The following is a 25,779-nucleotide window of genomic DNA, read 5'->3' as shown; positions in this document are numbered from 1 at the left end:
AAAGACCAAGAGTTACCACCAGCTACTCCTCCACCAGTCTTACACACTGCTTTTGGATAACTTTATGCTACTCACTCCTGGTGCAAAAATTTAAGCAGTTCAGCTTGGTTTGATGGCTTGAGATCCTTCATCTTCCTCTTGATTAAATTCCAGAGGTTTTCAATTTGGTAAAATCAAAGAAGCTCCTCATTTTTAAGTGGTCTCATTTTTTCCAGAGCTGTATTTTATATTTTTCATACCAGACATATGAGTGGGGTGAAGTAGAGCCAGCAGAGTTTCCACCAGCCACACGGCCGATAGCCAATCATCTCCTCAATGTTACTATAGAACCTGTCTGCTCCTGTAGTGCGAAAGAGAAAGAGAAAGAGAGAGAGAGAGGTCACAAACACTTTAAAAAAAGGGGGTTGTACATCGACATACCAAAAGTCAGGGGGCAGTTTTGGAACACCCACACCTGTATAAATTGTGAGGTGTTATCTTGTGAGTGCGCTTAAAAACTGTTCATTATGCTCATGGTGAGGTGGTGTGAATTATGGGAGTTGGAGTGAGGTCTCATAGTGAGTGTAGATGGGTGGGGCGTTCCATTTCTGAAGCTGTGTGGGGGTATTTCACATTCCTCCATCCGCAGTGTCACATGTGTTCCAGGAATGCATCATATAAGAGAGATATATAAGGAGACCTCCCAGCATTCAGCATCAAGCGATTTACTTAGGTTAGAGTGTTGGATGATCACCATCCCACCCTATTACCAACTCCCCATCCAAAAGTATTGTATGGAGCTCCAACATTCCAGATAACACAGTTCGTCTGCTCCACAGCTCAATACCAGGGGCTTTATACTCCTCTAGCTCACATATATACTGCATATAAATCAGTGCATTATATTTCAAAATGCATTTATAATAGTTGTACATTGAGAGATGTTTACCATAAAACCAGGCTATAGCAACGGTCTCGAAGAACACCAGGAAGAGGAGGCACATCCCACTGGCTGAGTAATAATCAAACAGCTTAAACACATACAGACCACCCTGAAAAATAGCATATCCACACACACACACACACACACACACACACACACAGAGGCAACAGCATTCAATTATTGTACAATAGATTTACAAGAGATTTAACAAATACCACAACTGTAAATAGTAAAAACGAGCTGTGAAAAAGTATTTGCCTCATATTAGACAGAAAGACAACCTGAGTAAATATGAATATTCTATTTCATTTATTGAGGGTAGACCCGGGCGATATGGCCCAAAAAAAAAAATCTTCGATTTTTAAAAAAAAAAAGTCAGATTTTTGATTTAAATAATTTTTTTTCCCTACTAAAATCTCCTAAAAGTCGCTAGGCGTCGCTAAATGACGTCATTGCCTAATTTGCATAACAGATGTTTTTGAAGCTGTAAAGGATTAACATTGTGAGAGAGAAAAAGGTGAGTAAAAAACACTCTAAATATGTTAAAAATGATACAAATGAACTCCAACAAATGAACAACTTCTGTTGCTTTTTAAATAGGCAGTGACGTCTCAAAATAACTTTATTTTTACGTAAATTACATAAACCAGTTTTTTTGCCGTATTGTTAAATGTTAGAGCAGTTTTTTTATTTTAATTTTTTTTTTTTTTAGCTTTCTTAAGTTTTCTTTATTTTCAAACCTATTATAGACAAATTGTTAAATAGCTTTTTACAAAGAGGCAGACAATGGTGGGGGGTTGGGCTCAGGGGAGCATCGGTGGTGAAAATTAAAACACAGAGAAAATCGATTTTCAGAAAAACACATCTAATCGATACAATCGATTAATCGCCCAGCTCTAATTGAGGGGACAAAAAAATCTATCTAAAATCTGGTCCTTTATATAAAAAAGAATTTGCCCCTAAACGTAATAACTTAGTTGTGCTACCCTTGGCAGCAACAACTGCAATAGAGCATTTGGGGATAGCTAGCAATGCGTCTTTCACATCTCTGTGGAGGAATTGTGGTCCACTCTTCTTTACAGGATAGTTTTAATTTAACCACATTGGAGGGTTTTTTTTAGCATGAACAGCCTGTTTAAGACCATGCCACAGCATCTCAATCAGACTTTTACCAGGCCTCTCCACAGCCTTCACTTTGTTTTTTTAAAACCATTAAGTGGTGGACTTGCTGGTGTGCTTCAGGTCATTGTCCTGCTGCAGAACCCAAGTGTGCCTAAGCTTACTCACTGTCACTGATTTACTGGTAGAGAGCAGAATGCATTAACCCTTGTGTGGTGTTCGGGTCTGTGGGACCCGTTTTCATTTTTCATCAAATGATACAAAAAAAATATTTTTTCTAACTCAAACTCATTGGCATTGGCTCATTTTTTGTGAAAACATATATCAAAAGACATTTTCGATAAACACACACTGTACACCCCCCCAACATTTATATCACATACAGTATGTTTGGCCAAGGGCTAATAAACATTGCTTCATTTGTAAATTTGAAACTAAACAAATTTTCTACTCATATCTTGAGTCTAATTAATTTTCTTTTACATTTTATTAAAAAACTAATAAAAAAAGAGTAGCACTTTTTGAATGAAATGTAACATAAGAAAGGTAAAGGGCAAATATTAACCATGTAAGCTGTTTATATTGCTTGTAATTTAGGTGAAGCAAGCATGTGTAAAGCATTTTAATGTAAAATTGCTTAATTTTGCTGAATTAAATACAAATAACAAAGTAAACGAGTAACAAAAATATGAACACCACACAAGGGTTAATGCTTCCATCAAATACAGCAAGTTTTTTTCTGGGTTGTTTTGAGACCTTCTGAATGAGTTGTCTATACCCGTTTGGAGTAATCTATATAAGCTGGGGACTTCTGGAAAGGTTCACTCAGGTATTTATAGTTTTCTCCATTTGTAAATAGTAGCTCTCACTGTGAGTCCCAAAGCAACTGATAGAAACTGAAAGACTTTGTTTTCTCATCTGTTTAATTAAAATTTATTTGATCATCAATAATGTGATATTTTTTAAATATTTTTCTTGATTCTATTACAGTGATTTCTTGATTCTACAGGTCCGACAAATATTACAGTAGGTCTGGTTGTCTGTTGTCTGATATTAAAAAAAATATATGTAAGCTGGCAAACACTTTTTCACAGCATTGTGCATATACAATATACTAAATATACTACATAGTGTAAATACAGCATGTCAGTGTAGAATGTATTTATAATTAATATAGATTCATACATACAAAAAAATGGTAGAAATATGAATATATTTTTGCAGCCATGTGTGCACAGTTCCTAAAGAATCGACCAATAGAAATGCTGACCTGTGTGATGTTGGACAAGCCTATGAGGAAGGATATTATGCAGACGATGAGGATGAACACTTTCTTTCTCTTTCTCAGGACGCTGGGATACTCGTCCATCAGAGCTGTGATGAAACCTTCCACCGTACAGAACTGAGGAGATAAATCATTTACACTGTCATACTTATACTTATAAAATAAATAAATAATAAAAAATACAGGAACAGTCATGAACAAAATAATAGAACAATTAGAGCCTTAACAAACTGAACTCTATCCTACTATAACAGTTAAACATGAAAAATAAGACTTTAAGATTTTTCAGTCCCTGAGAAAAAGTTTTTTTCTTTAATAAAGATATATTATTAACTTTATCTGAGAGAAAGATCCTCCTTAAGGTACCAAAACTATTAACATATTTGAGGCTAGACAAAACAACTGTTATTTTAATATTTTCAAGTTTTTCTGTAAGAAGATGAGAATGTCCAAATTCTCTGGAGAAAGAGCTGCTCTTTGAGCTACAGCGTGCTGCGCCATTTGTGGGAGGGATCGTCAATCCTCTTTTTGACTTCGATGCTCGAGACCATGACATAATTTCGATCGATTTCGATAAAATCCCTAATATCTACTGTATCTTTTGTATCACAAAAGATAAAACTAAACATTTCTTTAAGCTAATCAATGTCATTACTCTGGTGAAAAAATCTATATATACTTAATTGTACTTGAAACATATTGAGAAAAGTATGCTGTAAATATACACAGGAAATTTGGCAGTGTTAAATCAACACTGTTAGTGTTAAATTAACACTGAGAGTGTAAAGTTTAACACTAATAAGTGTTAATTTAACAGTGTTGATTTAACACTAACAGTGTTGGTTTAACACTGCCAAATTTCCTGTGTACTAACAGATTTATGTACTTACTTAAAATCTATTAAAAGTACATTAATATTATGCTTTCATCAAATGTTTGAAAGTAAAGTTTTTAGAAAGTACAATATAGTGTTGTAAAAACTTAAAGAAATTATTTAAAAAATACATTATAGTGTATTAAAAAAATAGACTACTATAAAATACACTTTTAGTTTCATGTAATTCAATATATTTTTAAAATACTTATTTCCAAATATACATTTTTAGCAGTGTGTTAATTAATTATTAATTAACTGCTATTATTTTTTTATTATTTTATACCCAATGAGCTATACTAGAAGTGTGCTACTTGAAAAAGACAAGAACAATAAGCATATTTGTACTCTAATGTAAATAGATCACATATATTTAACATCGATTCTTAGAACATTCCTAATATACCTGGCGTATAATAGTGATATAACAGTTGTAATACTCATTAAATGTGTTACAATTTTACTGTAAGCATAATTAAAATATGGGGTTACATACATGAATCAGTAGTATGTTTAAATGTTTCTTAAGTGTATTTAAATTCGTTTTCAATTTTAGTACAGTTAAGTACACTTAGCACAATTTAAGTAAGAATTTTGTAGTATTTTTATACAATAAAAGTATAATAAGTACAAAAAAAGTTGTTCCATTTTGATACTCTTAAGATATACTGATTATTAATGTGGCTACAAGTACACTTTAGTGCACTATAGCATAAAAATGCTAAGTATACTTTAAGCTATTTTTTTCACTACACACTAAGAAAAGTAAGTACAAATTTGTACCTAAAAGGGTACAAAGCTTGTCACTGGGGCTGTACCTTATATTGAGGAACAAAGAAGTACCTTTCAGTAAAAGTCTTTTTTTGTACCCATGGTACTTGTACCAGTAAAGATTATAAAGATTATAAACATTATCATCAACTGAATATGGCTCAAAAACTTGATGATCCAAAATTGTCTGGCTTTCAAATAAAAAAATGTGCAATTTAAATATATATTGTTTATTAGTACAGTGATGCAGAACACTGAATGTACCCTTTGGCTGGTTAAATGGTACAAATCTGTACTTATTGCTGTTAGAAATTACTTTGTACTTCAGAGGGAACAAATCTGACCCTGTAAAGACCAATATTGTACCTTTGAGGGTACAATTATAAAGGGTGTACCCCTATATATATATATATATATATATATATTTGCTAAGCCAAATAACGGTAAAAACTGTAAAAAAAAATTATATAAACAATTTAATTATTTTTGGTGATAAACATCTGTTAAACATGGTGGTGGGAGTGTTGTGATGTGCTCCTTACCTGGCTGTCCAGTCCCAGCATCAACAGCATGGAGAAAAACAGGATGGACCACAGGGAGGACATGGGCAGTTGGGTCACTGCTTGGGGATACGCCAGGAAGGCCAGACCTGGACCTTTAGGGTTTCAGATCACAATTGACTTGGATTGGAATTGTTGGATTGAGAAATTTGAAAGCTTTACCAAGTATATAGTACTTTAAACTACAGTACTACAGAGTTTAACTTAACCCTTAATCTAAATGTCAAATTTGACTAAATTCTCACTTACAGTGTCTAAAAAAGTCTTTATATCTAATTTCTGGTCATACAAAAAATATATTACAATTAATTCTTACATACTCTGGACCCAGCCTACTTTGGACAAAATAGAATAAAAATAAAACCGAAAAACATTACAGAAACAGTACTGTGAAGAAGATAATAACCCAAGGCTTGTTTAACTAGCAGCAACGACTTTTCGTTAGTTTTGCACAATAATTTTACAATAATATATCCATAAAACTTTACAGAAAATAGCTAAATAAATACAACACAGAATACTTAAAAATAAGCTAACTACTTTTATAAACAGCCACCAATGTATTTAGCTATGTTGTTATAACTAAAAACAGTTAATAATTACTTGTAATTTTTACCCTTTGAACCCTTTGAACCCTAGGCTGTTTTGATGTGTTTTTCCTTCGCTTTCAGGTATTATAGCTCTTATAGTAATTATATCAGACAGTCACATGCCCTGATCTCTTTTACTCCAGAAGACATACGGCTGCTCAAAAATAGAATCATTTAAAATGTAAACGGAAGCAGAATTGTTATATTTTCCTGGAACTGATCATGTTTCGGTGAAAATTTTACCAAGCACCTGTTTTTCTTTTTTTTTTTTTTTTTTTTTACTTATTTTTGAATATATTCACACCTAAGATATCGTTTAAAACATGGTTTCTATTAGGTTTTCTTGATGATCACACCTCTAGGATACATGTAGATTAATAAAAACCTGACACTCAGAGCAGCCTATGCCTTTCAGTATTTTGATCAGCATACACAAAGAAAACTATATACAAAATGTAAACTTTTTATTCTAAATAAATACAAATGTTTAGTGCAAAATAACTACTTAGTAAAAATGTGCAAGTAAAAGAAAAACTATATAAAGTAGTGCGCACACCTTTAGTTTGAGTTTGACTCTTTTTCTGTGTACACGTTTCACTCGTGTGTACACGAGTCATTTACTGATATTATTTGGTTTGAAAAATCATATAAATAAGTTTGAAGCACTAAAGGTAAATAATATTGCTTGGGAAAGGAGATTTTACTTTTTTAGGTGTTTTTCTCAATGGGTTTCTTGTAGATGCTTTACCGATGTCATTGCTATTTTTATAAAGAGTAAGTTCCGCCCTTTTTACCATATATGGATTATGTTTATGTGTGAAGGGATTCCTGAGTAATTAAGCTGAGAAAACAAGGTGCGATTTTGGACAGAAAATCCGTCCGTAGGGTTCTAAGGGTCCAAGCCTCTATACCAAATTATGTACAGAATAAAATAACAATACTATAGAAAAACCATTTATACTCCTTTAACCCAAACCTTGCATTAGCTTAGGCAAGGTGCATTTTTAGTAGTTGGCAACACTAAGATCCTCCTACCTGAAGCAGCAAGCTCCTGGATGGGTTTTTTGGTGATGTTGGACATGAATCCCACTATAGAGAAGATGACAATGCCAGCAAACATGCTGGTGAAGGAGTTTATGCAGCACACGATGACAGCATCCCTACAACAAACAGGAGAAAGAAGTCACAATATTAATGTACAGGTTATTATTTTTATGTGAAATCAAATATTCTCACACTATTTAACAAAACTATTGACAAAATCTGGATCTATATTGATCTATATGGAGTGTTTCTGAGACTCAAGAGGAAGAGATATACCTGTAGACGTTGTTATTGAATGGATTGTAGCTTCCCAGTGCGATCAGAGAGCCCAACCCCAGACCATAAGAGAAGAAGATCTGAGTGGCAGCATCCAGCCACACCTACAGAACACACAAATGATCGACTGAGATTGAGATTCATTTTCTATATCTATTTCCTGTCTAACATTTTGAAAAATGCACTTTTTTGTATCACTACCCCTCTAAAGCCCAACATGACCATGCATTCATTTTCTATGTAACTTCATGTACGGCTGAGTGTTTCTATGATAAATCTTTAAAATAAATAAATCATTAATCGTTTTCTAGTCCAGGTTTGCAGTAAATATATTGTTTTTTCATTGTATTTTATACTGTATTAAAAAGCACAGTTTATGTATCAGGTTTACACACACACACACGGGTCAGAAACGATCCACATGCATTTACCATTACACAGCTCAGCACAGCTCCCGTCACACAGCTAACTCAGTACTGTTTTACAATTGTTCTAACATTACTTTACAAAATATTTGTTAACAGTAGTGAAAAATAACTGTACATTCTATTTAATTATGTTTAAGTTACATTATTATTATTATTATTATTATTACTATTATTATTATTATTATTATTATTATTATTATTATTATTATTATTATTATTATACAAAAATATCCTTAAAACTTCAAAAGAGAATAGTAAAATAAATGCATTTTTTTAAATAGCCACCAATGTAGTTATAACTAAAAACAGTTAGCTAATTTATTATCAAAGTAATAAGTAAAAGCAATAGTAAGTGGTAATCAAAAACAAGATATTAAAAAAATACTTAGAATATTTATTCAATAAATAAATTGATTTGATGAAGAAGACAGAACAAAGAAAAAACAAGCCAGCGTGAAACAACAAAGGAAGTGAATGTGGGTCATTTTTTTTTACCAATGTTGTGCATTAGAGGCTTATAAGATTTGTTAGAGTGAAAATACATCTTGTGAATTATACTAAATACTTGAAGTGTTTTATGTCCACTTTAAAGGTAAAAAACATTTTTAGTCAGGGCCTAAAGGAGGTCAAAGGGAAATAGTGTGTGTTAGGAGAGTAAGTGCTCTTTGAAGAGCTCTGTCTTCAGGAGTTTATTAAAGATAGTGAGAGATTCTCCTGATCTGGTAGTGGAAGGTAGTTAGTTAGAGGTGTTAAGAGAGTAAGTGCTCTTTGAAGAGCTCTGTCTTCAGGAGTTTCTTAAAGATAGTGAGAGAGAGATTCTCCTGATCTGGTAGCAGTGTTGCCAACTCCTCAGTAAGGAAAGTAGCTATTGGCTGTCCTAAAAGTCGCTAAACCTAATATAACCTAATTTGCATAATACATGTTTTTGAAGCTCTAAAAGATTGGGGTTGTGGGAGAGAAAAAAGTGAGTAAAAACAATAACTTCATTTTTACGAGAATTACATAAATTAGTTTTTTGTCATGTTCTTAAATGTTATTATAAGAGCAGCAGTTAGCCGGAACTGTTATTCTACGTATTTTTTTAGTTTTTTTTTTTTTAGTTGTTTGTTTTATTTTATTTTTACGTTTTCTTTATTTTTAAACCATAGACAAATTGTTCAATGGTTCAATAGATATTTACCTTTTTATAAAGAGTCAGACACTGTGGAGGAGGTGAGTGACAGGTGAATGAGGTGACTGACTGATTGAGACAAAGTGAGTTAAATTCAGTGATTTCTTTTCGTGTCACACTGAAGACACAGTTATATTTATACTTCTGCTCTGTAAATACAGAGCGGGGTCAGTCAGCTGCGGCTGTGGGCACGCGCGATTCATTTACAGTGTGTTGGTGGAGCAGTGTGTGTGTGCTCTGAGTGTGAGAGAGTGTGTGTCTGCACTGTGAGTGATGTGGGCAGTGCCCGCTGCAGCGCGGACGACAGTAACTGAAGAGCGCGTGTTTATCTCAGAGTCGCCAAAAGTCTCCAGTAACACACCAAAAAACCCGCTAGATTTGTCAAAGTCGCTAAGTTGGCAACACTGTCTGGTAGTGGAAGGTAGTTTGTTAGAGGTGTTAGGAGAGTAAGTGCTCTTTGAAGAGCTCTGTCTTCAGGAGTTTATTAAAGATAGTGAGAGATTCTCCTGATCTGGTAGTGGAAGGTAGTTTGTTCCACCATTGGGGAACTCTGTATGAGAACAGTCTGGATTGCTTTGTGTGAATGTTTGTTTGGTAAAGTGAGGCGACGTTCATTGGAGAAGAGCAGCGGCCGGGAGGTGGCGTAAGCCTTCAGGAGTGAGTGCAGGTAGGAAGGAGCTGTTCTGTCATCACCTTGTAGGCGATTGTAAGAGCTTTGAATTTGATGCGAGCATCAACTGGTAGCCAATGGAGCTCAATGAGCAGCGGAGTGACATGTGCCCGTTTTGGCTGGTTGAAGACCAGACGTGCTGCTGCGTTCTGAATCATATGGAGTGGTTTTACTACACAGGCTGGGAGGCCAGTTAGTAGGGACTTGGAATGTGTGTAAATAATACTGTTTTCATATAAATCCTCTGCTCTAGTGCATCCATTATTTTCATATTGTCAGTTTGTGATGTGCTTGAGTGTTTACTTCCCTGTTAGACACCCTACACATCACTCTTCTGTCCACACACACACACACACACACACATCATTTCAGCCCAAGAATAGCATACCTCTGATTTGAGCAGCTTGTTGAAGTCGGGGGTGATGTAGAACAGAACTCCGTCTTTAGCCCCCGGAAGAGTGACCCCCCGGAAGAACAGGATGAAGAGCATGAAGTAGGGGTAAGTGGCGGAGAAGTACACCACCTGAGGGGGTGATAAAGAGAGGGAGGTTGTGTGGAAATGTATTAAGGGTATTAAAGGCTATTTGGCTGACAGTATAACTCAGATGTTCGGACAGCTATGGTTCCGTGGCGATTTGTTTCAGATAGCCAAGGAATATGATTTGTCCATATCGCAGGTTAATGATGGTGTTTAATTGATAATGTCCTTCAAGGCTATGGGCCATTGGAGAGTTAATTTAATCCACATGTGCTGCTCACATTAAGATTCAATTATCTTCTGACTACAGGGAGATAGAATGATCTTCTCTCCCATTTGAATGTAATGTTCTTTTCCATTAAGGACGCTGGCGGGCTGAATTGTCTCTGGATTAATCGTATTAATTATGTATTATTTTTACTTAAAAAAGAAATACACTGCATGGACTTTATTTAAAAGAACACGTTATACAGTATGTACAATAAATTACTCTATTTTGTGTCTAGCATTGTGTCCCATGACTTTTTTTGCCATGTCCAGTGTAAGCTAAAGAACGCTGCACTGAGCTGTTGGACATGCGTATGGGGTCTCCTGCATTGAATGTGGATGTGATTTTTCCATATGGACAATTCCAGCCAGACACCACCAGTCACAATCATTACCACCCACTGCTCCACCACACTGTCCATTGTGTTTGGTAATACCAGCTTTCTATGATGTACAGTGGTGCTTGAAAGTTTGTGAACCCTGTAGAATTTTCTGTATTTCTGCACAAATCTGACCTTAAACATCATTCACATTAACTGCTCACTTCAGCTTCTTCCACAACATTTCTATTGGATTAAGATCAAGACATTGATTTCGCCATTCAAAAACATTAACTCTATTCTTCTTCAGAACGACTTGTTTGTTTAGGGTCATTGTCTTGCTGCATGACCCTCCTTCTCTTGAGATTCAGTTCATGGACAGATGTCCTGATATTTCCCTTTACAATTCTCTAGTATAATTTAGCATTCATGACTCCATTAATGATGGCTAGCCCTCTTGGTCCCAGATGCAGCAAAACAATGATGCTACCACCACCATGTTTTACAGATAGGAAAAGATGTTTTCCTACAAGTCGACACCTGAAAGCAAAGGTTAACATACTGTTGCCACTGACAAATATGTAATATTGGATAATTTTCAATAGATAAATGAACAAATATGACATGAATTTGTCTTATTTGTTTAAAGGAGATTTCTTTTATCTACTTTTAGGACTTTACCACGGTATACTGCTACGTAATGTAATTGAACAACAACATAAAACAAACACATAATACAACATTACTGTGGAAATTGTGCAGACATTTGATTCAATACCTTCTAAATTACTACAACTATGAGATGGTATAGTGTAAAAAAATATGATGTGATCAGAGAGAGAGAAGATTCCAGCAAACCAAAAAAAAAAAACATGTCTGTACACTGCTGAACAACATAAGCTGGTCAAGCTGGTCAAGTTTAGCTCTCAGCCAGCATGGGGTATGTTTTTGGTGGTGTTTGGTAGTTTTAGCTGATCTACAAGTTTGATCAATCTGATAAAGCAAAACCAAGCTGGTTTGTTACCAACATGACCAGCAAGACAAAACAGGTCGACCAGAATAACCAATCATGACGACCTTAAACCATCTAAGAGTAGGAACTGGTCTTGAGCTGGATTTTACAGCTGGGTGGATACAAGAAACAAGACCATATATACTGTATGAAGCTCTGGAAGCATCACCTTTCCAGTCCATTCCACCCCTTTCCAGATGGAGAAGTAGACCAGGACCCAGGCCAGGGCCAGAGTGCCAACAAGTGGCCAGCGTAACTCCCCTGGCTCCTCCAGTCCATCTGTCAGCTGGTGCATGTTTCTCCTGGGAGGGGGATAAAGAAGCAGCACATGGAACAACTTGGACAATCTAACCAGAGTGAAGGAAAGTTTAACTTTTGAGCCATACTGTGATTGATTCGCAGTATGAACTGAGGAACTAATTCATTGTCAGTTTAGATTAAGTGAAGTTCGGTCCTACAGACTTTGTGAAAGAGTCTCTGGTGCACTGATTTATAAGGTGCACTGTCAATGAACATCTATTTTCTGGTCTGTTTTCATACATAAGGTGCACCAGATTATAAGGCACATTAAGCGACACTAGTAAGGATGCCTACATCAAAGTGAGCAAGGGTGTCGCCAAGTTTCCCTTTGAATGGGGAAGCTGGGGAATGTGCCAAAATAAACAAAGGTTTCTCTCCTGAAAAATGTTTATTTGGTTGAGTAAATAGCTTCCATTTATTTACAGTAAGCTTAGATTTTAATATTTTGTCTAATGGTGAGTTTTCACCATTCAAGTTCTCCAGCACTAAGGCAGGGTGAAGCAGCAATAGCATAAGTGGCTAGTGGCATGTAAAAAACTAAGGAACACTGAGTGTTTTGGTAACCAAGCAAACAGTTGTTTTAACATGGTAAACACACAGACGACAATCCAATATACTCACCTCTGAACGGCAAAAGAGCTAGAGCTGCAGTAAGCGGCTAATGTTAATGCTGCTGCACCCAGCCATAGTTTTGGAGAAACTTCACTGAAAACTCACCCTTATAATGCTGTACTTCAGCAGAGTGGCTTTACTGCTCCTTAATACCTGACTGGTAGAATTCATGCATACTTAAGGCACACCAGATTATAAGGCACACTGTCAATTTTGGAAAAAAAAATGAAGGATTTTAAATGTGTTTTATATAACCATATAAAACTCAGTTCAGTTAAACAAGGACATGGAAAATTCATCAAATATAATCCAATATAAAGGATAGGAAGAGGTTTTAGTGTGCTGTTTCCATGATTTGAAAGTGAAACTAATGTCATTTAGTCAGTAGCTTTATCCGTTCTAGTGTTAAATATAGTGAACAGCTGGTGTGCACGGATACTGCTGAACATGTTCCAGTAACTAATGGGAGGGGCTGCAATTGCAATGGTATGGAAAAACAAATAATTTCAGATTGATGATAAATTTTAGGCTGATCATGATTAACTTACTCCCAGAACTCGGTCACAGCGCTGGTCAGGTTGGTGGTGTCGGGCAGGCTGTAGTTAGAAAAGCAGCTCTCAGTGTTCCAGGGGTTTTCACAGCTCTGCCACGGCAGCTCCTGCACACACACACACACACACACACACACACACACACACACACACACACACACACACACACACAGAGGGATGATAAAGTCCATGTTCTACATTTTTTCTTTTTTTTCTCGTGATCTCTTTTTCTATAATTTATTTTAGAGTTATTTTATTTTAAGTTATTTTTACAGGAACTCCATTCTGATGGGCTCGGACTGGGTCTGACTGTCATGTATTGTCATAATTGTTCAATAACTAAATAAATGTATATAATGAACTGATAAATGGGACAGTATGTAAAAGGTAATTGTGGGCATTTTAAAACTTCAAATCTTCTAAAAATCCAGAAAAGATTGTTTTTTCATTACGATGTATGGATGGGTGGATAGGTAAGTGAATGCATAAAGGGATGGTTGTTTGGATGAATGACTAAATAGATGAATGAATGAACGAATGATGGGTGGATGAATGAGTGAATTGTTAAATAGATGGTTTATTGGATGAATTGATGTATTAATGGATTCATGTTGGATTGATGTTTGCTTGGTTGATTGCTTGAATGAATGAATGGTTAGTTAAATGAATGCATGGATGGATGGATGAATGAATGAATAAATGAATGAATGAATGAATGAATGGTTAGGTGGATAAATGCCTACATGGACGGATGTTTGGATAAATGGTTAGTTGGTTGGTTGGAGGGTTAAAAAAGGGCTTTGATGAATGAATGAATGACTGAGTGGATGAATGATTGGATATATGTATGTATTAATGACTGAATAAAAAGTTGGTTTGTTGTTTCATTGGATGAATGGATTAATGATTGGTTGGTTGGTTGGTTGGTTGGTTGGATGAATTATTGATTGGATGTTTGATGATGCTACATGTAATCTAACAGATTAGTGGTTCTCATTCCCACCCCGATGTACTTTACCTGCTATAACGTACCTGAATACTCTCAGTAATGTCCTGATGATTTGATATGTGTTGTGTTAAACTGATAAAAACACTAAATTATCCTGAACTGAGTTCCCAGAACTGGGTCTCAGAAGCACTGAGCTGCAGAGGAGATGAAACCCCAGTGAAAAGTGGAGGGATTGAGAGAAAGCTGTCAGAAATAGCGGCGCTTCTGCTGTACATCAGCTGTAGACAAAAAAATAAATAAATAAAAAATGAAGGATTCAGGAAAGCGACTTAAGTCCAAAGAGTGCTATTTGAAGCTGGTATAAAAGTCTGCAGTCTGTCTTCTGCAGCGAGGAGTGAAAGTTTTTATTCCCCTGACGCAGAGATCCCTCGCCGAGTGCTGCACTCTGCACAAAAACACCCCGACTCTTATTATTCCTCCGGCGGCTTTTAAAGTGCACTCTGGAGCCGAGAGGCCACACAGCGCCGGCTCTGGAGAGCTGGAGAAATAACCCTCTCTCACTGTAACAGGAGCAGGACATGGTGAACTTGAAGAAAAGATGGAACAGCTATAAATATCAGAACCATTCACCCAGTTCAGCTCATTCATATTTAAGTGAATAGACACAAATATGAATGATGAAAATGAACACGTCTTGCAGTGTGTTCCTGTACAGAGGCTGCTCACGGTAAAAATATAATCATTAAGCCCAGTCCACTTGCTTGTCTTTTTTCCCATTGCTATATTTTATACTGTTTTTACGCCTGTAGTTCTTTTTTCAAAGCAATTTTGTGGCAATTTAACTCTCCTGTTTTGTCCAGTTGAATTCAAACTGTAAGTGCTGCAAAGAACACATGAATTTTACTGACCCACACTGTGGATTTCAGTTGCTCAGGCTTTGTGTTGTATAATACAAAGCCTCTTTTTTCATGATTTCAAATTTCAGCAGCATATCATGGTATAAAGTTCACATCTCTCTGTTTAATCAGTTTATTACTGATAACATATTCACTTGTTATGCTTGATATCTCAAAATTTCACAATCTGATTAATAATCAATTGTTTTAAGTAACTCAGTTTGAACTGAACTAATCAGGGCTTGGTGCTTGTCACAGTCCAATGAAATTTTTGGCAGCTTTAAAAAAAAACATACATTTTTCAATCCACACAGTTCATATATCGTTGATGTGTAATAAAAAATATATACCCAAAATAACAGCATGAGAGAAATACTGTAAAACTTTCAATGGAAGTCAGTGTAAAATAGTTTATTTCAGGTAATTTTTGAGAATTTTGTTTAGTCCATTCATAAAGACATTTTGACACAGTGTAAGGGACAGGCTGTTCACTCAAATTATGTAGTAAACTACAAATCGAAATATCAAGAATTGATATACTCGTTTTAGATTTTAGATTGATGATACATCTGGCTAAATAATACAGCTCTGAAAAAAACAGTAAGAGACCACTTAAAATGATGAGTTTCTTCGATTTTAAAAACTTTTGGAATATTATCAGGAGGCATACATTTATCCAAAAGCAGTGTGTAAGACTGGTGGAGGAGAACATGCCAATATGCATAAAAACTGTAATGAAAAAAAAAATATTCTTTGCATTATTTTTTATTCTTTTTTATGTCAGTCATTTCTCATTTTCTGCAAATGAATGCTCTAAATGACAATATTTTTATGTTGTCTGTAGTTTATAGAATAAAACAACAATGTTCATTTTACTCAAACATAAACCTATAAATAGCAAAATCAGAGAAACTGATTCAGAAACTGAAGTGGTTTTTCCAGAGCTGTATAGCAATTTAGTTAAAAAATTGCGCTTGGTTGAACATTATCCTGCTGAAAAATGCTAGTAGGAAACTATGCCATGAGAAACGACATATGTATGGCTACAGAATGTCCTGCATACATATCTCTAAGCTGTTAATGTCCCTCTTATCACTACTAGGGGTGACTGACTGTCGCAAGAAATTTATAAAAAGATGTTTACATAAGTCTGCCGTAGGATCCCAGACAGAATCTGGATATGTTACTAAAGATGATACAGTTCTAGTCTATTGAGGTCTACATTTCTTGTTCAGGACATCACGGTACACAAAGGCATTGGTGGCACTTCCTCTCAAAGTTTGTAAACTGAGGAAAATGCCAGTGAGTTCATTTAAGAGTTAAAAAGTCCAGCAATCATCAATCTCTCACCAAGAGGTACACTACCCAAAGAATCCTCTAAAAGTCTTTTTTAGGAAAACAATAAAGAAAAAAATGTTATGCCTTCTTGTGGCAAGAGCCAGTGACTAATCAAACCACATCTTTAATCATAATTTTTAGGACGTTTTTGTATAGTTTATTTTTTTCTTTTTTGATGAATTTTCATTTATCATAAAGAAAAATAGATAATCTAAGTGTAAATTAATGAACAGTTAATGATCTAAACAAACAAAAAAAAAGGCGGGGCTTACTGATGTGAAAGAGCTGAACAGGTAGTAGAGCGCCCAGGAGATGATGATTATGTAATAAATATTGAGCCAGAAGGACAAAACTGCAGCAGCCAGACCCACACCTGAGAGAGAAACAGATACAGACAGACAGACAGAGAGAGAGTGAGAGAGAGAGAGAGAGAGAGAGATAAAATATGAAATATGACATATAGATGTCGTGACACAGTTCAGTCTGAACTGATACATTCATGGGAGAGAAACAAGTGTCCTAAAACAGTCTGTAAGTTTTCAGGATTTAGAGACCTCATTATTTGGATGGGGGTCATTATTCTTTGCCCTGTTGTGATACTGATTAGCATAGTGCAAGGGCGTAGGAGCGGGTTTGATATTGGGGGGGACACATTTGCTAATATGAACCAAAGCCGACTCTATTGTTTCCTAGAAAAACATTTGCGGAATTACTTTTATTCCTAAATAATCCTTTTTTTCTGTATTCTGTATTTATTATTAGTTACATCCAAATAAAGGTAATTTTACAACCTAAACATGTCACTCCACATTACATTTACTGTTGCTAGAAAAAAATTATACGTGAAAGGTCTGAATTATATACATATGACAAAAACTGATCAGTTATCACCTAATATTTAAAATAATATAACAGATTTGATTATTATTATTATTAATTATGTATTGTATGTTGTATATTTACATTTTCTCCAAACTGAGTAGCATTGTGTCCCGCACTTTTAATTGTTTCTACTGAAAGCACTTCTTATGATGGTGTCCTTTTATGAAAAATAATGTAACTTTACGTTTCATAGGGATTTTTGTCAGAAGTTAATATAAACGTTAGACGTCAGGACATGTGTTCTTACTGTAAACTACAAATGAACAGAAGTCAGATTAGATCAGTGTTTCTTAACCCTGTTCTTACATATTCTATTGCATACTCCCACTGTTCTGCATATTGTAGAGATTTCTCTGCTTTAAATGCACTTAATAAAGTAAGTGATGGTATGATGTGTCTAATACAGTGCTGGACATACATAACGATTGATTTATGATCCACAGGGGGCTAAGAGATTTTAACAGGTAAACTCAGTAAAGGACTTTTTATTAGCTAATCAGTTGGATCTGGTGGAAAACTAAATTTTAAGGGCAGTGATCAGGGTTAAGAAACTGCTTTAAACTACCAACATAAAGTGTTGTACTAAATTCTGTCTATCCCCTACATCCAGCTTCTAGCTGACTGAGTTATCTAAATGAATGAAAATTAAATAGTTATTAGCTAGTCAGGTACAGGGTAAGCTGAACATTGTATAGTTTTGTTTTTCTTAAACTAAGCTAATTCCAAAGTTAAGCTAACTGACTGTCATAGGCTGTATTTTATTAAGCGCAGAGTTGGTATGTTGTGATTAGTGCATTTTTATCAGCTATCAGAAACATAGCAGTTCACATGGTTAGCCTACCGTTACCTTTCTTTTCGAAAAATCGCTGTATTTGTTTTTTTCATTTGGTTTGTATCTGGTTTAAACTCATCTGCTGCATTCCGATCGCGCTGCTTAATCTCACAGCGGGGGACAGCGGGGGAGGGGGGGATTGGCTGATTCTATTGAGAGGCGGAACTTAATTCCTGAACCGGCTCCGTGATTGGCGTTAAGAGATTTACCATTTACTCAGCGGTCACCTGTCTCCTCATTAATAGTACAGCTGATCTGAGCGAAACCATTTTATTTTTGGGGGGGGCAAATACACCTTTTTCTAATATTCCCCCCCGGTTCCTACGCCAATGGCACTCTTGACTGAGTTTACCAACAGTGTCCTGTGGGCAGTATCCTGTGAGCACTGATGAAGTACTAGAGAGGATGACCAGGACCAACTGTGCAGCAACAGATTCAGAGCATCTGACTTTAGTTTCAACTACAAGGTGGAGAAGCTAGAGGTACACAGTAACATCCACAGTGTTAAAATCACAGTGTAAACATGTTTTAACTCTCTGGGTGTTTTTCTAAGAACAATCAGTAATAAACAATCCACATTATTGATTTTATTAGTCAGAGTTAAAGAGTGTGTGTTTGTATGTGTGTGTGGGTGTATGTCTTTAATGTGTTTGTAGATAAATGGTATTAGTTGTGGTGGTTTTCCTGATAGAGCCCTATTCCCCCGCTTGGTGTTGGGTTGGATGGTGGATAAGGGTCTCCACCCAAGAGTTATTGTGTTATGGGAGAACCACTGCTTTTTTGGCAGTTTTTGAATGTCTCTCTTGTTCTAAATAAAACTTAGATAGGTCATTTAAAAAGTTATTAATTTATTGTGTGGTATAGCTCACATTTTGTAATGTTTTATAGATATTCTGATATACAGTTTAGGGTGAAGTTCAGAAAATATATTTAAAAAAAAATTACAAACAAACTTAAATAAATTAGCAATTTTAAGAGTTGTTTTACTCTGTGGGGTAAAATGCAGTAACAGTGATTAAAGTTACATAGAGTTAAGAGTTATGAGTGGGACCATATTGTCACTTTTCAATGAAAAATACTTCTCTCCAAAACAGCAACTTTACAGGAGAGGAAAAAAACCTTGTAAACTTTCAATGGAAGTCAATGTAAAAAGAGTTTATTTCAGGTCATTTTAAAGAGTTTCTATTGGTCTGTTCATCAAGAATTTATGGCACAGTGTAAGGGACACTTTGTCTATTCAAATTATGTAGTAAACTAAAAATCGACAAAAATGAAGATGTTGGAGTGTTTTTTATAGGACAGCGACAATATGCTATCTAGGACAGTGTTAAATTCAACTCTAAAAGAGTTAATATAACACTGTCAATTTTGCTGTGTAGGAGTGTCTAATAGAGTGGAGGACAGTGGGTAAACACAGTGTTTAAAAACTCCCGCAGCACTGCTGTTCTGATCCACAGGGGACCTGAGCATTGAATAACAGGTTAAAAGGAGGATAAGATGTATTTACAGAAACAGAGAAAAGAATAAACAGTAACAAAAGCTGTGCATTCCATACCTTTCATCATGGGTATAAGTTTCCACACCCCTAATCCACCCACTGAGGTGTACTGTCCGAGCGCCGTCTCCAGCAGGAACAGAGGGATTCCAGCAAAAACCAGCGTAGTGAAGTACGGAATCAGAAATGCTCCTGAAATCACAACATGATGCTCTCAGTGTCTTTTATAAAAGCGCATTCCACTCATAAATGCCATTTATTTCCAGTTTTTCACTTACACTGTAAAAATAGTTGGGTTATGATTAGTAACAGTTATGATAACTTATGTTTTTAATTTATCTTAACCCATCAAATTGAGTTTTTATATCAGTTTAATAAGTGTTTTTATTTGGAATGCCTTTTATTTGGAATGAATTTGAAACTGTGAGTTATAGCTTACACCTTTTTCATTGACTCCTCCAACTATTAACTTGGAAAGTGGGTGTGTCAGTCCTGTCACTGTCTATCTATCTGCTACTGATGCTAGTTCTCTCGTGAAAGACTCCATTTCCCAAGATGCACATGTGCTCAACCCTCCGGACATGTAGGATCACGTGAAGCGTCTGTGTTCTGGCTCACTGTGCTACTGAGATTGCTCACAGCTGGACTCATTAGTATAAATTGCCCCTGCTTTCACTCACTCCTCAAATTTATTCCATTTCATGGCTCTTCTACCTAGCGACCTTTTGTTGTCGACTCTTTTCACTCCTTTGTATTATTATTAGCTGTTTTGGTGTCTACCTATTTTGATGTTCCTTTGCCTTGCCCTTTTAACCCTGTCATGGATTTGACCTCATTGTCAGCTTACTCTGGTATGTTGTTTGCTTATGATGCCTTTTTGTTATGGACCCTGCCTGTCCCTGACTATTCTTAAGCCTGGCCCCTTGTTTAATAGATTATATGTTTTGTAACTGTATGTTTAAATCGGATCTCCGGTTGATTCTGCATTTTTCCGAGACCTTAAGTTTACACTTGGGAAGCACAGTTTGACAAGGTATAAGACGGGTAAAACTGCCCAAGCACCGAATCACCAAGTCTGAGGTAAGAGTTTAGTAGTGCTAGTTTAGCGTAAAGAAACGTTATCACTGCCGCAGGGAGGGGGGGTCTGCGCAGCCACAGGGAGTGAGGGAGACTGGCGTCTCGCACCGCAGCACTGATAACATTACTTTGCCGTGAGGCTGCTTGCCTCGAGTCTGACATTATGCAAAGTTTAACTTTACCTTTGCATAATTTAACTTTACCTAGCAGTCAGTGCTATATCTTTATAACTAAGGCAGTATCTCTAAAAACATTTTGTCCTTTGAGTTTTAGAGCTGTAAAATTGACTGTGGGGGGAAAAGGCAGGTAGGCGTTCTCTGCTGCAGTGCTGTTAGCCAATCAGAGGTGATATATTTGCATGTATGAATATTCATGAGCAACAGCCAAATCCTGTCTTTCTTTAAAGACCTCTAATTCAGTGATCTAAAGCAGGGCTAAACAGAAACACCTGAACACTTTTTTTTCACAAATAAAAATGTCTCACATGGTATTTATTCATACTAGAGACACAACTAGACATGTTAAAATGAATGAAAATACGATGGAATTAAATGTTTTAACTAAATTAACTAAATTACTGGAACAGGTGAATATAACTCATGTTAAGAAGATCTGTATTTTAAACTTACTGAGAAAATTCAAACACCAAATCAGACTTCAAGTCATGGGTTAAAATAAATAGTATATTAAATTTGATTTAACTTAAAATTTATGGCAGCTTTTGAACTTAGGTTTTTGAGTTAAACTGCTGATATTTTTTACATTGTATTATTATGGAACTACAATAGTCTGAAATGACATACAGAGGTGCCCACTTAATTACATTTACATTCAATTCACATTCCGTATTGACACTTCTGAGTCTGCACTTCTGACCCGATTACGGCCAATCAGCACATCACGAAGAAGATGTCACGCACTGCTGGACACGTCTGCTGACAGGCGTGAATCTACTGTACCACGGCTGGAGGTTTATTGAGCCGGAGAGTCACAGATTTGCGGCTCAGGAGGAATCGATCAGTCAGTGTGATGCATTTAGAGGACACTAGCCTGTCCAGCAGGAAGCTGGCTCTCAGCCTGATGAAGAAGGACATGTGTAGGACAGTGAGACACGTAGGAATTAATTATCCATCCTCTGACCTGAATGAACCTGAACCGAACAGAGGAACTCGCTCTGGGCGGCTGACCCTGTGCTGCTGACCAGGGATGCTCTATCTTTAGCAGAGGTTTCTAATGGTCTTTGCGACTGCATTTGAATATACTTTTAAAGTTCTTGAAATTTTTCTAATTTCTTAAAGTCATTATTTCTTTACTTAGTTGATTAGTTATTGCCATAATATGGATTACAACATTATTTAAATAGGACTATTCACTGTGTACCAACTCTTCAACTCTTCACAACTTTACAACTGATGCTCTCAAACACATTAAGAGGCAAAAAAGTCAAGTAATTAACTCAACTGAATTAACTGAACTGTAAGAATCTAAACATTTTCTGGTTAAACACTTTTTTGGTTACTAAAAACCATTGGATGACTTTAGTATTAATTTATAAATCTGCAGCACTGAATTTAAGGTGTGTCCTAACTTTTGACTGGTACTCTATGTGCAGAAAACGCAGAAATACTGAATGTAAACATTTTCAGAAAATTTGTAGATTTGTAGATTAATGCTAACGTCATCCAAACTGTAAAGAATACCATTTATATATATGATGTGCGAAGGAGGGGGAGCCGTGGGTTAGCCCCGGTCTGTCCCAGCTGGCCTGCATTGGACTGATTGAGCTGCCAGTTGGGACCAGCAAGCAAAAGGATGGACCAAAATCACCTAAAAGTTGAGTGACTAGAGACCCACTGGGACTTTATGTTCCTTTAAGTTTGTTTTGGGTGTGGTGGATGGCATTTTTCCAAAATAAAAAATACGTTTGATTTAACTCACTCCCTGTGTCTGTGTATCTCTGGGATTCCGGACTACCATGGGTCATATTGGCCACGCCCCTATACCCAAGGGCACTGCGACAATTTATATATAAAGCAGAGTGTTTTGTTTATCTGTAAAACTTAATATATACTGTAGCATTAAAATAAACATAAATATTATTATTTTCTGAATTTACCTAACACTGGCTAATGACACACCTTATGTTATAGTGGTATATTTGATTGGCTAAATTGATTACGTTGTGTGTTTTTAGCATTTACCTGGTCAAATAAATGTCCATATGCAATGAAAAATTCTCTGTAATGGGTTAAGTGGGCTAGGAGTTGCAAAAACTCTACACACTGTTGGTGAGTGAGAGGTGGAGGGACACACCCAATATAGCAAATAGCATGACCAACATCAGATAAAAAAACTCCCTGCATAATTGCTTAGTTGACCCCGTTTAACTAAAGTCAGAGAGTCAAACTGAGCATGTGCAGTAGTGCAGAGTTGTTGGCTTGGCCTCGACTAGTGTTGTTTAACTACAATTTGTAAATGTTGCCAATAAAAATGATTTTGTTAGACCAACTTTTAACAAGAAACTTAATAATGTTAGCAGACAAACCAAGTCTCCCTGAAGCTGCGGGAGTCTCCCGCATTTCGGAAAGCAGAGGCAGGACCTCCCAAAAAGAAAAAAGATAACTCATTTCACCTCTGAATACTCAAAATTTATATAAAAAAAAATAAATAATTAATATAAAAGTAAAGTTTCGTTATCCTTTAGTGTGTGCAAGTTTTTTTTTTCTTTTTTTATGGGGGTAACCTCCCTGAAATCAACTTTTGCAACTTGGGATGTCTGTGTTAGTTGAGGAGAACAATTTAAACTTTTGTCGTTTACAGTGTGAGAGTGATCATTTACAAGGCTGTCCATTCTCAAACCAAATACCATCTCCTTCTTCTGCTCACTCTTACCTCCTCCATTCTTGCCACACAGGTAAGGGAACCTCCAGACGTTGCCGAGGCCGATGGCGTATCCGATACAGGACAACAGGAAGTCAAACTTGCCCTTCCAGGTTCCTCGATCAGGAAGCTCTGACTTCTTCTCTTCTTCAGGTGGAGTCATGCTGTGGTTCATCTCCTCAAACGGAACGGCCTGCTTAACCTCCGAGGGCGAGTTCAGGTCCACCGTACTCTGTCCAGTCTTCCCCATGGCAGGACCAAGGATTCACCACGGCCCAGCTACTGTCCTGTAGATTACACACTGCTGGAGGATCACACAGTCCAGTACTGAGCTGGAGAAATGCTATAAATATCCACTTCTGTCCAGTCTTGTTCACTGCTCATCTGTGAATGGTCTCTTCAGATCATTAAGCTGGAGAAAAAACAAATATGGAAAGCATTAATTTAGGGTCTAATGTCAAATATTAGGAAATCACTTTTAGCCTACATTAACTCTAATTCCATATTTTATGCATGCGACCCCAATGAGCTGAACCTTTAAAAAAATCTACATAAAAATCCAAAGGATATTTAGCTGATGGTTATGCAGCACCCGGCCTTGACTCAAGGAGATAAAATCCTTCCACACAATGACTGTAGACAAATCTAGACTTCATGGTTGTATTGTATTTCACCCTTGGTCAGTATTAACATAATATATTATTTGTGTAGCAGCACAGTTGTGTAACAATAATTTGTTTTATGAATTACTTTGAATTAATGCATTATTAAAAATAAAGGGGGATGTTAACCAGGTGAAAACATGCATGACAAAAAAATTTATGTGAAAATACATTTTGAGGAAGATTATTGAGCATAAATCGAAGTTTATAAATATGGTAAATAAAAATATTCGTAATTTTTTATGTTTTGAGAGCCAAAAGGCACAGTTTTCTGATAATGACCTTTCTAATTGTCTGTTATTTAATTTGCAACAACAGTCTGTGCAGTAAAGACCAGAGACAAAGCCAGACTCACTCCTTTCTCCCACACCAAGTGTCCCAGACTGCCTTCACTGAGTTTACAGCTTATTATATAGGGTGACCATATTTTCATTTGGGTAAACCAGGACGCCTGACTAAATGACGTCAACACCTAATTTGCATAATACATGTTTTTGAAGCTGTAAAGGATTAAGGTTGTGGGAGTGAAAAAAGTAAGTAAAAAACACCATAAATATGTTAGAAATGATACAAATGAACAACTTCTGTTGCTTTTTTAATAGGCCGTCACTTTTTTACCTTTACATTTTTACGTGAATTACATAAATGAGTTTTTTGTCATGTTCTTAAATGTTATTATAAGAGCAGCAGTTAGACTGAACTGTTATTCCACGTTTTTTTAGGGTTTTTGTTTTGTTTTATTTTATTTTTATTTTTTTACGTTTTCTTAAGTTTTCTTTATTTTTAAACCTATCATAGACAAATTGTTCAATGGTTCAATAGATATTTAGCTTTTTATAAAGAGGCAGACACTATGGACGAGGTGAGTGACAGGCTGTGTGGTGAATGAGGTCACTGACTGAGACTGTGGGAGTTAAATTCAGTCGGGGGGGAGGAAATTTATGTGGAGCTTTGATTTGGCGCCCCCTCTAGGCTGCATACCCCCCCTTAAGAAGAGGGCTGCTCTCACTGACGCGACTCAGGTATAATGTCACACGCAGCGCCGTGCGCAGTGCCCTGGTGCCTGTAAATTTAATGGTCCAATGAAGGTAATTTAAAAACCAGGACATTTCCTCACTTTTTAAAAAAAAAACCGGGACGCCCCAGACAGGACGTGAAATACGGACATGTCCTGGGAAATACGGACGTTTGGTCACCCTACATGATAAAGCACCAGAAACAGACCTGCTTTTCCCACAGAGCTTAGCCCTGTTAAATTTGTTTTTTTGCTGAGAGGATCTACTAAAGTCCAGATTAACCCCTGAGCTGCTGTGAGAGAAACAGCATGCACCAGTGATGATTACAAGAAGAAGATAGGCATGGAAATTGGTATTTGAAGTCTCTAAAGACCAGAAAATAAATGTACTGAGAGTTCAACGCTTCTTAAATTTTATGCTAAAATGTTATTCTTAAATTTTATGCTAAAATCAGACTTACCAAGAAAAATGTATCTGTAAATGTAACCAACAGTACAACACA

At 36.2% G+C, this 25,779-nt stretch overlaps 1 protein-coding gene across 2 annotated transcripts in view; it reads right to left on the bottom strand.

Moving 5' to 3' along the window:
- The window catches only part of slc6a1l (solute carrier family 6 member 1, like), a 37,533-nt gene that overhangs the window by 8,271 nt on the left and 3,483 nt on the right, over nucleotides 1–25,779 (bottom strand). For both annotated transcript variants that reach the window (XM_049473805.1, XM_049473804.1), the window contains exons 2-13: nucleotides 23,612–24,011; nucleotides 19,703–19,834; nucleotides 16,706–16,806; nucleotides 13,248–13,357; nucleotides 11,957–12,089; nucleotides 10,099–10,233; nucleotides 7,442–7,545; nucleotides 7,157–7,281; nucleotides 5,514–5,626; nucleotides 3,312–3,443; nucleotides 929–1,031; nucleotides 240–340 (exon numbers count right to left, since the gene is read on the bottom strand). In XM_049473805.1, the coding sequence (XP_049329762.1) occupies nucleotides 240–340; nucleotides 929–1,031; nucleotides 3,312–3,443; nucleotides 5,514–5,626; nucleotides 7,157–7,281; nucleotides 7,442–7,545; nucleotides 10,099–10,233; nucleotides 11,957–12,089; nucleotides 13,248–13,357; nucleotides 16,706–16,806; nucleotides 19,703–19,834; nucleotides 23,612–23,849 (1,527 nt within the window). In that variant the 5' untranslated portion in view covers nucleotides 23,850–24,011. The remainder of the gene's footprint in view (nucleotides 1–239; nucleotides 341–928; nucleotides 1,032–3,311; nucleotides 3,444–5,513; nucleotides 5,627–7,156; nucleotides 7,282–7,441; nucleotides 7,546–10,098; nucleotides 10,234–11,956; nucleotides 12,090–13,247; nucleotides 13,358–16,705; nucleotides 16,807–19,702; nucleotides 19,835–23,611; nucleotides 24,012–25,779) is intronic.

The sequence above is a fragment of the Astyanax mexicanus genome, chromosome 2, assembly GCF_023375975.1.
Source record: "Astyanax mexicanus isolate ESR-SI-001 chromosome 2, AstMex3_surface, whole genome shotgun sequence".
NCBI lineage: Eukaryota > Metazoa > Chordata > Actinopteri > Characiformes > Acestrorhamphidae > Astyanax > Astyanax mexicanus.
The sequence above is the reverse complement of the archived record's forward strand: the minus strand, read 5'-3'. Positions and strand labels throughout refer to the sequence as shown.